The following is a 13,033-nucleotide window of genomic DNA, read 5'->3' as shown; positions in this document are numbered from 1 at the left end:
TCATCTCATTTCAATCTGTAGCAGCAGGAAGGAGAGAATAAAGGCTGGTACTCTCCTTACTTTTTTGTTTTGTTTTAATCTTTTAATTGGAATGTGATACACATATAGGGAAATGGACCAGTTATAAGTGTTCAGCTCAATTTATTATAACAAAATGAACACCCTGGTGTAATCACCAAGGTTAAGAGATAGAACATTACCAGCTCTCTAGAAGCCCCCCCTTGCCACTATGCTTTCACTTTTCCCCCCAAAAAACCATTAAAACTATTGGTTTTTCCAGGTTTTAAACTTTATATAAATGGAACCATAAATGGAATCATGTTCTTTAGTCTCTAATTTCTTTCATTCCACATTATATTTGTGATATTTTTCTAAGTTGTTGCATGCAGCAGTAGTTTATTTGTGCATAAATATTCCACTTCTGACTACACCACAATGTATTTATCATTCTGTTGTTGATGAAATTTGGATTATTTTCAGTTTGATTGTTGTGAACATTCTTGTAGATGTCTTCAGTGTACATGACATAAGTATTTCTGTCGAATATATACCTAGGAATGAATAAGTATTGTGAATAGTCAATTTAACTAATGCCAAACAATTTCCCAAAGGATTGTACTCCTTTACAATCCTATCAGCTGTGTGGAAGCGTTCCTATCACTCCACATCTTCATTCACTCTTGGTATTGTCAGTGTTTTACATGTTAGACATTTTGGTGGATATGTCCCAGGTATAGTAGTTTAAATTTTTATTTCCCTGATGATTGGTAAGAGGGCATTTTTCATATATTTATTGGCTGTTTGGATATCCTCTTCTGTGAAGGCCCTATTCAAATCCTTTGCCCACTTCTCTGTTGGTTTGCCTTTTATTTCTTATTGATTTATGGGTGTTCTTTATGTAGTCCCAACACAGCCCTTTGTCAGTTGTCCATACTGCAGATATCTTTCTTCTCCCACTCTGTGGGTTGACTTTTCACTCTCTTATTGGGGTCTTTGGTGAACAAAAGTTCTTAATTTTAATATCTTATGATTCAATCTTTCCTTTTATGGTTTGTGCTTTTTTGTGTGTCCTATTTAAGAAATCTTTCCCTACCCTAAGACTTTGATGATATTCTCTTATGTTTTTTTCTGGAAGCTTTGTTGCTGTCCCTTTCACATTTAGATCCACAATCCATCTGGAATTGATTTTTGTGTATAGTGTGAGGTTGTTGTCTTTTTCCTCATGTGGCTATCTTTTTGACTTCACACCATTTATTGAAAAGACTGTCTTACCCGTTGCTCTATAGTGCCACTCTTGTCTTAAATTGTATATTCATATATGTATGAGTCTGTTTCTAGATTCTGTTTTGTTCACTTGTCTGCTTTGCACCAGTACCATTAAGTAAAATTGTATTAGTTATGATCGCTTTTTAATTAGTCTTAATATCTGGTAATTTCTCCTACCTTTTATTCTTCTTCCAATATGCCTTATTTATGTTGCAAATCCATATACATTTTAGATTTGTTAGTTCCCTGTTGCTTTCACGTAAATTTGTTCATGTTTTATCCTTTCTTTCTTTTAAAGAGTACAATTCAGAATTTGCAGTCCCACATCCTAGTGGCTAGAATATTATCACATGTCTGTATCTAGCTGTAAGAGAGGCTTGAGAGATAGTCTATAGCTTGTTGGCTATTCGATAGCTAAAACTATTATGGCAGAAGTGAGAAACGATATTAAAAGATAGCTAGAAATCTGCTGTACTATTTGAGATTCCTTTAAATCAAATGCAGCCTCATAGTTTTCATCCCTCCCCTCCCACCTCCATTATGGCTCACGATACACTTTGGAGCTTCTCTGGCTTTCCACAATGGCATGCTCCCATAGCATGATAACAGAGGTTCTGTAGGTGGTTTCTTCTGTGTTTCATAGGCACATAAATGTCTGGGAACTACCCACCCCCAAGGGACAATGGATTGATTGAGTATATTTATACACGTGACCCTAACTAGTTCTTTCTTGTATCAAGTGTTTTTGCAGTATGTAATTGTGTCATGGATACAGTACATGCAGAAATGATGTCTGATTTTTTATCTATGTTGTAGATTTTCCATATTTTCTTACATTATCAAAATAATCTACAACTTTGTAAGTTTATTCCAATGCAGACATGGGCACAAAAGAGTAAATAATTTCCCATGCAGGAAATGGGAAAGGAAAAATAATGGAAAGGATTAGAAAGTTTTGTAGGTTTTTAAAATTTTTTAATTTAAATTAAATTGTGGTTAAAATAAAAACATATAAAGTTTACCATCTTAGCCATTTCTAAGTGCACAGTCCAGTAGTGGTAAATATATTCACACTGTTGTACAACCAATCTCCAGATCTTTTTGTTCTTGCAAATCTGAAATCCTATGCACATTAAGCAACAGCTCCCCATTTCCTTCCCTACCAATCCCCTGGCAACCACTCTTCTACTTTCTGTCTCCATGAGTTCAACTACTCTAGGTACTTCATATAAGTGGAATCATACAGTATTTGTCCTTTTGTTTAGCATATTGTCTTTAAGGTTCATCTATGTTGTAGCATGTGTCAGAAGTTCCTTCTTTTTTTAGACTCAGTAATATTCCATTGTATGTATATACCACATTTTATCCATTTATCTGTCAGTGGACTCTTGGATTGCTTCCATCTCTTGGCTGTTATGAATAGTGTTACTGTGAACATGGGTGTGCAAATATATCTCTTTGAGATCCTGCTTTCAGTTCTTTTGTGTACATAGCCAGAAGTAGAATTACTGGATCATGTTTGTGAGGTTTTGTTTTTTGTTTTTTGCTTTTCCCTATTAACGTGAAAGAGATCCATTAGACTTAAATTTTTTAAAATCTTTTTAAAAAGCAAAATTACAAACAAATAAATGATTTTTTTAGAAAACCAAACTTCCCAGCTTTTAGGATTGTCACCCTATTTTCTTAAAGACTTAAGTTGGGTTTTTTTTGCTATTTCCTGTTTATATCTTTGTGAATTGGTGGCATATTGGCAAGAGTTCCAAATTCTTAGTCATTCCCTTACGTAGGGGCAAATTTTAGAAATCCTTCAGAAAATCGAATTTACAATTGAAATAAAATTTTAACTTTGAAATTTAAGCAAACAGTTTTATGGGTGCTGGTATTGAAATAGCACTTGGACTGTTTATATAGAAGGAAATGTTGCAGTAGAGGAAGTTTATCAGATTAGAAATAGAATTAGACTAATTCTGGGTTCTAGTCCCACCCTCTTAACCTTGTGACCTTGGGTAGATCACTTAAACTTTCAAGATTCAGTATCCTCATCTGTAAAGTAGAAATTTATCTATCTGCCTCAGAGTGTGAGAACCAAGCAAGATACTGTATCTGAGAGTATTTAAAAAATATTTATCCCTCCATTATTTTAAAGCACTAGTAAGTAAATTTAATGATATAATTTTAAAGGATAACAGGTAATAACTTTCTTTAATACCTTAACCCAGTGAGAGTAGTGGTTTGCCTCAAATTAATATACATCAGATCCTCTTTGAAATATCTTTGAAAGTTATTTTAATTCAACTGAAACGGAGAAAAATTATGCTAAGGTACTTCACTTGGTTCGTGATAACACTAAACTTACTTGTTGGCACAGAATCAGTGGTCTTTATACATGCCCTGGGGAAAAATGTATAAAAAACAGGAAGTCTTACATTTCTTCCTCAAAACTGGAATAAATGCATTACATATTATAAGTACTCCTATTTAATTGTAAGTTTCTTGAGAACAGTATTCCCTCCAGTGCATAGTAGTTAAACACAGTAAATACTCAGGAAATATTAGTTCAGTTGATCTGACTATTAATAGTCATTCATAATTATAAGTAAAAAGAGGACCTGTTTGTTCCTTCTTTCCATTCCTTTCCTCTTCCTTCCACTATGTCATCCTAGGCACCTGTGCACAACCTGCCACAGCTACGCCCTTGTACCTAACGAGAATTTCTTTTGCTGTAGTTTTTGCAGAATTTCCAGTCAGAGTCTGAACTAAGTATTAAAAATACTACAGCAGAGAGAGAAAATTATTCTTATATAAGATTAGGGTAAAATATATTTGTGTTATCTGAGCTTCTTTATGTGATGCTCTACCACAAAAATAAAAGTATATGATACATCACAGAATTTTCCCTCAAATGTAAATTTTACAGCTTTTTGTCTTTTATTGGTATGTCATCTATGGCGAACAGTGTGTTCACAACTTTCCTTGACTTAATCTCTTTCTGTCATTTTCAGGGTCAATGAAGACATGAAATTAACTGACTTAGAGCTGGGAAAGCTGGCAAATAATGTCCAGGAGTTATTATATAGTGCCTCAGATATATGCCATGATCGAGCCGTCAAATTTCTCATGTCAAGAGCAAAGGTTAGTTGTTTTGATAAACTTTAGATATTTTATACATAGTAACATTATTTTAAAGATCTGGAATATATCCTCGCTTGTGTCCCTATTCCACATAATGCATATTTTTAACACTTAATAAGGTACTGGTGTGGTCTGTTAAGGAGGTGTTGAAATGCAAAATAATCCAAATAAAAGAAATAGAAAAAAGCATGCTTTTCAAATAAATGACTAAAAGACTTATTTTGAAATATAATACCTTAATGATTAATTTGAAATTAATCTGCTGTTTTTATACATATATATGTGTATACCTAGCCAAACAATTTATTAAGAAAATTAGTTGTACTCCAATAGTATGAAAATTGTATAGTATGACCTGAATTTATTTGAGCTACTGTATTACAAGGGGATCAGAATAAAATTTAGACATCTTAAACTTTTTATGCTTGATTTCTGGGACTAAAGTATTGGGAAATTTCATTTAAAATTGTTTTAAAATAATTTTTAGGAATTAATACAACTATTATAAAAACAATTAATTAATATTAATATTTGTTTAAGTTGGTTTTATAGCTCATCCATATTTGGTGTTAGTACTAACTCTCATGATTTTTGTGTTATCTTTAAAATTTAGGATGGTTTTCTTGAGAAACTAAATTCCACAGAATTCATAACACTTTCCAGATTAATGGAAACATTCATTTTAGAAACTGAACAGATCTGTGGAAGAAAAAGCATGTCATTACTTGGAGCACTTCAGAGCCAAGCTAATAAATTTGTAAACAGGTTTCATGAAGAGAGAAAAACCAAACTCAGGTATTATTACCATGTCCATTCTGTTCTTCATTTTTTTTCCCTTTTCTTTACAAAACACAATTATATTTAAAAGAGGAAACTTCATTAATTGGCCAGTTAAAACCCCTGACAGATTCTTTTCTTTTTAATTAAAGACAGATTGTGGAATTAAAATCACATTTCTTGGCTTTTGAAAGTGGAGTTAGAATGTTTAGTTCCATTAAAGTACTTACCAGGAAGATCCTAATAGATTGACTTTTCCTTTCCCACTCAAAGTGAAGTTAATTATGTTTTACCACTCTTCCTGACTAGGCTAAGAGACATAAAAAGAGAAATATTTTCTGAAACTATTCATACTGTTTATGAATGATTTCAGTTTATTAAGGTGTTCAGCACTTTTTAAAGTCTTACGTACTAACAACAGGTAATGGCCATGATTATTTAAAAACTCAATACCTTGTATTGCATGGGCTGTACTTGAATTTAACTAAGATACATGTAGTCTTAAATATATAACAAAAGTCTTATGTACTCACCCAGCTCTTCCTTTCCTTTTCACCCAAGGAGATTATTAAAGTTTATCTTCCTTTCTTTTTACTTTTGAATAGCCTCCTCTTAGACAATGAGCGCTGGAAGCAAGCTGATGTTCCCGCAGAATTTCAGGATCTTGTTGATTCTGTAGCAGATGGAAAGATTGCTTTACCTGAAAAAAAATCAGGGGGTATGTGTACTCTTTCACACACTCTTTCAATTTTATATTGTTTGTTCATTTTGTAGGAGTGCTTAATATTTCTTTAATTGATAGTGCCTCTTGGGAAGCTTAGAACTAATACTCCCAGCTTAGTAAGTAGTTGATTGGAAAAGTATGTGGTAATTTATAATAATAATTTCAGATACTTATTGAGTATTAACCATATCCAGACACTGGACCAAGTGCTTTACATGCATTACTCCAGTTTACCCTCACAACAACCTATAATAAAGATACTATTTATACCTTGTTTAATAGTGAGGAGGCATGAGGCTTCCAGGGATTAAGGAATTTGGTACAAATAAAGATCTGGGATTTGAAACCAACTTTATATAATTTCATAGCTATGTTCTTAACCACTGTACCATATTGTTTAGAGACATGTATTCTTTTATTGGACACTAGTATGCTTCTACTATGTGTCAGATGTTGAGACATAGGTAAGAGGTATAATTTTACTTTAAAAGGTCTAAGTCTGATGAAAAATATATTTATTATCAATCACAAGTAATGTAGTAGTGATATGATAGAGAAAACCAAAATATAAAGAACTGTAGAATAAGAAAACTATGAAGGAGACTACAAAGGAAGGGCAGAGAGGTAGGACAATCCAGAAAAACACAGAAGTTAAAAAATTAGAGTTTCAAGAAGAAAATTGTCATTTGTATCAAATGTCAATTGGGTTTCTTATGAAAGACATGCAGTGGCTAGAGATATTTTTGTGTATCAGTTAAAGTGGAGTTATCATGTGTTAATAATATAAATTTATGTACAACTCATCCTGTAATACCAGATTTGAAATTATGAAGTTCTTGAATAATTTTTAAAGTGTGTTTTTTTTGTTGTTGTTTTTAATAAATTTTTATTTATTTATTTATTTTTGGCTGTGTTGGGTCTTCGTTGCTGAGCACGGGCTTTCTCTAGTTGGGGCGAGCGGGCATTTCTCTTCGTTGCGGTGTGCAGGCATCTCATTGTGGTGGCTTCTCCTGTTGCAGAGCACGGGCTCTAGGCACGCGGGCTTCAGTAGTTGTGGCTCGTGGGCTCTATAGAGCAGGCTCAGTAGCTGTGGCGCACGGGCTTAGTTGCTCCGTGTCATGTGGGATCTTCCTGGACCAGTGCTCCAACCCGTGTCCCCTGCAATGGCAGGTGGATTCTTAACCGATGTAACATCAGGGTAGTCCATATACCCTGCTTCTGTCTTTTGTTTTCCTCTGAGAAAGAAGAAAGGATATGCTATTAGAAATCCATTAACATTTTACTAGTTCATGCAGAGTTAAGGATCCTTGGTTGTTATTCATGCACCCATCATCTATTTATTGAGTTACTAGCTACTTAGCTAGGCACTGGGGAGATGAAGTTTAATGGATAGCAGTTAATATTAATTTGGTGCTTACCTGATGCTAGACAGTTTTTTCTAAGCACTTTACATTGTTATCTCATTTACAGATCCATGAGCTAGACAGTGTTAGTATTCCCATTTAACAAATATGGAAACTGAGGCACAAAGAGGTTAAGCAACATGCCTAAGGTTACCTGGCTTGGAAGTGGTAGAGCTGGGATCCAGCTGCAGGCAGACTGACTTTAGGGCCCTTCCTCTTAACTACTGTGCTAAGCCATTTCTCTGCAGTATTGAGAATTGGTTAAGACACAACCCCTGTCCTCAAAAAACTTAATCTGACATACAGAGTGAATTGTGATTAGAAATTATATCACACTGAATTTCTTTCCTTGAGAGAGATGAGGAAGTAGATATTTAATGTCTTAGAACAAAAGGATTTGAAGCTTAGGGAAGCATGATGACTTACTTGCGCATGGTAATCTGTTTAATTTGGATGATTCAGGACAGTAATCCAGTCCACTGTTCTTTTCACCTCAGTATGCTGAATTTTGTTTTTTAATGATAAGAAATACCACATGCTGAAAATAAAGTAACTTTTGGATTAAAATCTTGAAAAGTAATACATAATCTCTCCATTGAATTTAGGAATTAAGTTGTACTCTAAGGGTTATAATAAAGAAAAGATAACCAGTTGAAATGCTAGTTCTGCCTTTCCCAACTAATAACATTCTTTTTCCTTTACTTCTTATCGATCATCTGCCATGTGCCAGACCTAGAGGATAGCCAGTTCGTAAGCATTATCTCTTTCAGTAACAACACTGAAAGGTAGATATTGTTGTCCATGTCTAATGGATACAGATATTGAGATTCAAAATAAGTAATTGGCCTAGTCTTGCATCCAGTAATTGGCAGTACTGGAATTCAAATCCAGATTTCTCTAATTCCAAATGCAGTATACTTTATTTACTTTGTGCTGAATTGTTTCCCAAGAAGTAGATTTATTTGCAGAAATGAGATAGTTTCAGGCCCTGAATAGGAACTTTTTCAGTTTTTTCCAGTTTAAATTTTTTATCCAATATTTTGTTTCATCTTATACCCATGTCTCTTTATTCGCTTTACTCTCTAGCTACAGAAGAAAGGAAACCAGCTGAAGTTCTCATTGTCGAGGGACAACAGTATGCTGTTGTTGGGTGAGTGACACGTTTTTCTTCATTAGTTGAATCAAGTATTTAAAACATAGGTCTTTTAGTTACCCGTTGATGTGAATTGGAAATTTTGGATTAACAATTGTAAATCTTACAAAGAATTTTGAAGAAATTTTATGGATTCCTTTTTATTTTTCTATATTTTGTAGTATTCTTTATCCATTAGGACTACACTGGCTTAACAAAAAAAGGGGTTGGTTGATTTTTCTCATGTAACAAGAACCTAGAGGTACATAATCCAAGGGTGCTATAGTGGCTCCATGATGTTATAAGTGTCTCAAGCTCTTTCTGTCTTTTTTTCTTGCAACTTTTTTAGTGTGTAGTATACAGCATAGTAGTTGAAGTTGTGAGCTCTGGAGTCAGACTGCTTAGGTTTGAGTCCCAGCAGCTCTGTTACTTTGTGGCCTTGGGCAAGTTACTCTGTACGCCTCAGTTTCCTTATTTATAAAACAAAATGTGGATAATAGTACTATACTTAGAATTATTGTGAAATTAAACAGGTAATTCATGTAAAGAATCTAGTACAGTTCTAGTACCTAACAAGAAGTTGATAGTTGTTGGTAGTTATTTCCATTATCATCATTTGTCATTAGGTCTTTTACCAAAAACAGTATTTCAAATTCAAGTTAACTAAGAAAAATATAAATTCCAATGTTGTTTGTCTAGTACTATATGCCTTTTATTAAATGGGTAGTTAAGATAATATCTTCACATACTTTAATTTTAATAACACTTCATAGTTTAGATATTTTCATATATATGATCTCATTTGATCTCTACAGCCATGTTGTACAATAGACATTTCAGGGATTATTGTTCCCTTTCTACAGTTAAGAGAATTGGAGCTTAGAAGTTTAAGTAGTTAATATAAAATTACCCAAATGGAGCCAGAATTAGAATAAAAATCTAGCTCCCAATATCTACACCAGAATTCTTTTTCACTTTTCTTCTTTGTTTCTTGTCACTAAGTAAGTCTTTTCTGAAACAGCCATCCCTTCCAGGAAGAATGAATGATCCTCTCTGTAACTCTCTGTGCCTCTCTCATGGCACTTTCTGGTTAGTCTCTGAATTCCTCAAAGATGGGGATCATATCTTACCATTTTAATTTTTCTTAGCACCTAATAAGCACTCAAATAGTGTGTATAGAATTTATGCTTTTTCTCAACCTGTATATTATCCAAAACTCTGAAGTGCACCCATTGTAAGCTAAAGCTTCCATTCCTTTCTTCTCTGGAGTTCTTTTCCATTTCTGGTGGGACAGAGCTTTTTTCAACCTCCCTATAATCTTAGTCCTTCAATCTAATCATGATTTCTTTCCTTAATTACCCATTGCAGTTGGCCCTCTATATCCATGGGTTCCACATCCAACCAACCAGGATGCAGAACCCATGGATATAGAGGGAAGACTTTACTACGCCATTTTATATAAAGGACTTGAGCATGCATGGTTTTTGGTATCCACACGATGTCCTGGAACCAATCCCCTGTGGATACTGAGGTAGGACTGTGTCTTGTTACTCTTCCCTTGCTTGATGGAAATGGTCCCCTCTAGCTATCTGGCTTTCTTGCTCTTTAGGCAAAGAGGCTTCTGCCAAAAAACTGAACTCCCTGGCTAAAGGTGGAGTATTATATCTTCAGAGAGAAAATTACAAAAGATAAGCAATGGACTCCTGCCCAGTAAAGCAGACTCTAGGACTATGCATGGAGAGTAATATGTGGTCTGACAATTAAGCTGTTATAAAGGCTAGATACTCTCCTTCTTGAATCACTGCTCTCTTCAGACTTTCATAAAACATTGGTTTACATGGATCACTCATTTCTGAGGATCTCATTGAATTTAGATGTGCTGTAATGAATGACTCTTTCTCCCTTAGTTTCAACCTTATTTAACCTCTCAGTAGTGCCTCTTTTCAGCTTATGACATGTCCTGATAATGAGCTGATAACTTTCTCATCTTTGGAGAAGCTTTTGTGATTTACAAATAAACTTCTTAGAAGATATATTGTTCTTAGAAGCCACAGTTTCTCTTTCATCTCACTAAGAAAATCTAGACTAGGTTCTCTTCATTAATTCAACATTTATGAGGACCTACTACCTAATCAGAAACACTGGTTAAGCTTTTTTCAGTGTTTCTAAATTGGCCAAGGAATGGGATACCTGCCTTATGGAAGAGACTTACCTTAGTGTGAATGTCACACAGAGAGTGATGTGCTCACAACACAAAATTTAAGGAGGTACCGGTACCCTTTCTCAGTGTCATGCAAGTGATTACCTTGCAATTGCACAACCCTGAAATTGAGTGCCTCCTTAATTTTACACTCTAGGGATTTTCTGTTGCCTTACCCTAGTGCCTATGCCTACTCTGTTGCACTTATAGGTAAAACACATAATTTAACAGTTGCCAAGATCAGTATTGATTTTTATATGCCAAATCAGTTTGATTTTTCTTGTTTTGAGTGTCTACTGGGTCATCTTTCTTTTTTTGTAGAACCGTATTGCTGTTGATAAGAATTATCCTTGAATATTGCCAGTGTGTGGATAATATCCCATCTGTTACTACTGACATGCTCACTCGTCTATCAGATTTATTGAAGGTGTGTATGATTTCACTCCTATGGAAAAAATAGTTGGAAGAGGTAATTCATTAGGGCGTGAGTAATCTTCCAACTCTAAGACATTGCAAGGTTAAGCTATCTTTAAGACATTAATTTTGTGACATTTGATTGTGGTTGAACACAACATGTTATTTGAAGGAGGCCACCTGCTTCCTTCTCACTCCACATTTGGTGATTCCTCATTACACCCATAGAGTTGTTAATGATATCGGAGACAGGAGATGATTTGTTCGTTAGGTGCTGAACATGACTGAGGCCACTTAGGTCAAAAAACCTGGACTGGTTTCAAATGTGCATGGAAGGAATTCACTGAACTTTACAAAATTCATCTCACTAAGGTTAGAGATTTTTCTTAAATCATTATTTCAGAACCATTGATGTAAAATGAAACTGTGGTGATAGTGTTATTCAGCCATTTCATATTAACAGATATTTTAAACTGCTAGCCTAGAGAAAAGGCTTTATTTTTTTCAAATACCTAATCTATCAATTAATTCTGTCCCAAAATTAAGTTGTCATATTTTAGTCCAGAAAGATTTTGTTACCCTTTCGAAAGTAGGACTATCCAATTAGAATGACTGAAACAACTAGTTTTGTGAATGCCAATTAAATATTAATTTCTGAACAACTGATTTTTAGAGTTTCTCAACTTTTTCCCTACCAGACTGTAAATATTATCATTTGGGAACACCCCTTGCCTTTTTTTTGTTTTGTTTTGTCATTACATAAACAGATCCTAATTGCTCCTACTAGAAAAACTCATTTGGTCCTTAAATGAGAGGAAAGAGGAATGTATTTTTAGAATTAACACATTGCCAGCATATAAAGAATAGTTTTTAATAAATTGTTGGTTTGTTTTTTTTTTCTTCCTTTGTTAGTACTTCAATTCAAGAAGTTGCCAGTTAGTTCTTGGAGCTGGTGCACTGCAAGTTGTTGGACTAAAAACAATAACTACAAAAAATTTGGGTATGGATTTTTGTATTTAATTCACATGCTGAGGCATTACAGTGATGTCACTATACTTATGTTTTATTATACCTGATGTTTTTATGCCTCTAACTAAAGCCTCTAAAAGTAGCAATGTCACTTTCTTATGTATTGCCATAACTGAAAAATAACTTCCGGAGAAATGTTATGAGGAATTTTCAGTCCAATAAATATAAGTTACTAGAAAGTTGCACTATTGTAAAAAAATGTTAAAATGTAATATGTATGAAGTACGTATGTATATATGGGGTGAAAGGTATCTGAATGTCAGAAGAGAATCGGTTGTCCCATTAGCTTCCTCATGCCAGTACTACTCACAACTTGAGTCCATTGGAAAAGCAGCATAATTCATTACATCATTCAGTACCAAATGATTTTCTTAAACAAAAAATATGAAATATGTTGCTTTCTGTTACTGTGTTCTTCATTTATGTAATAAACTGGGGTCTGTATAAAATTAATTGATATTTTTTACATAATTTGACAGGTAATTAAATACCTTAAATACCAGCTAATACCTTTTTTTTTCTCCACGATATGTCTACCTCCCGGATCTTCAGCTCTTTCTTCACGCTGTTTGCAGTTAATCGTGCACTACATTCCTGTGATCAGGGCTCATTTTGAAGCTCGACTGCAGCCTAAGCAGTATAGTATGCTTAGGCATTTTGATCATATCACTAAGGTACCTTTCCATGTATTTTCTACTGGAGTTTCATAAATTTAACTCCTTAATTGTTAAGTATTTTAGATGTGTCCGAGGGACTTTAAAATACAACGTTATTTCTCATTACAGGACTACCATGACCACATAGCTGAAATATCAGCTAAGCTTGTAGCGATAATGGATAGCTTATTTGACAAGCTGTTATCTAAGGTAATAATTTACGGAAATTATTAGGCTTTGTTTGAAAGGGTTGTGACTTTTCACAGTTGTCTAACAAATCAAAATTGTTCCGAGTTTAGG

The 13,033-nt window shown here is 34.1% G+C and overlaps 1 protein-coding gene across 3 annotated transcripts in view; it reads left to right on the top strand.

The window, feature by feature from the left end:
- VPS54 (VPS54 subunit of GARP complex) overlaps positions 1 to 13,033 on the top strand; it is a 94,213-nt gene that overhangs the window by 64,849 nt on the left and 16,331 nt on the right. For all 3 annotated transcript variants that reach the window (XM_068565180.1, XM_068565179.1, XM_068565178.1), the window contains exons 13-20: positions 4,269 to 4,398; positions 5,012 to 5,193; positions 5,781 to 5,893; positions 8,389 to 8,452; positions 10,956 to 11,061; positions 11,961 to 12,048; positions 12,630 to 12,751; positions 12,863 to 12,943. In XM_068565180.1, coding sequence (XP_068421281.1) covers positions 4,269 to 4,398; positions 5,012 to 5,193; positions 5,781 to 5,893; positions 8,389 to 8,452; positions 10,956 to 11,061; positions 11,961 to 12,048; positions 12,630 to 12,751; positions 12,863 to 12,943 — 886 coding nt within the window. The remainder of the gene's footprint in view (positions 1 to 4,268; positions 4,399 to 5,011; positions 5,194 to 5,780; positions 5,894 to 8,388; positions 8,453 to 10,955; positions 11,062 to 11,960; positions 12,049 to 12,629; positions 12,752 to 12,862; positions 12,944 to 13,033) is intronic.

Source organism: Eschrichtius robustus, chromosome 15 (genome assembly GCF_028021215.1).
Source record: "Eschrichtius robustus isolate mEscRob2 chromosome 15, mEscRob2.pri, whole genome shotgun sequence".
Taxonomy (NCBI): Eukaryota; Metazoa; Chordata; class Mammalia; order Artiodactyla; family Eschrichtiidae; genus Eschrichtius; species Eschrichtius robustus.
This window is presented reverse-complemented; position numbering and strand designations above follow the sequence as displayed.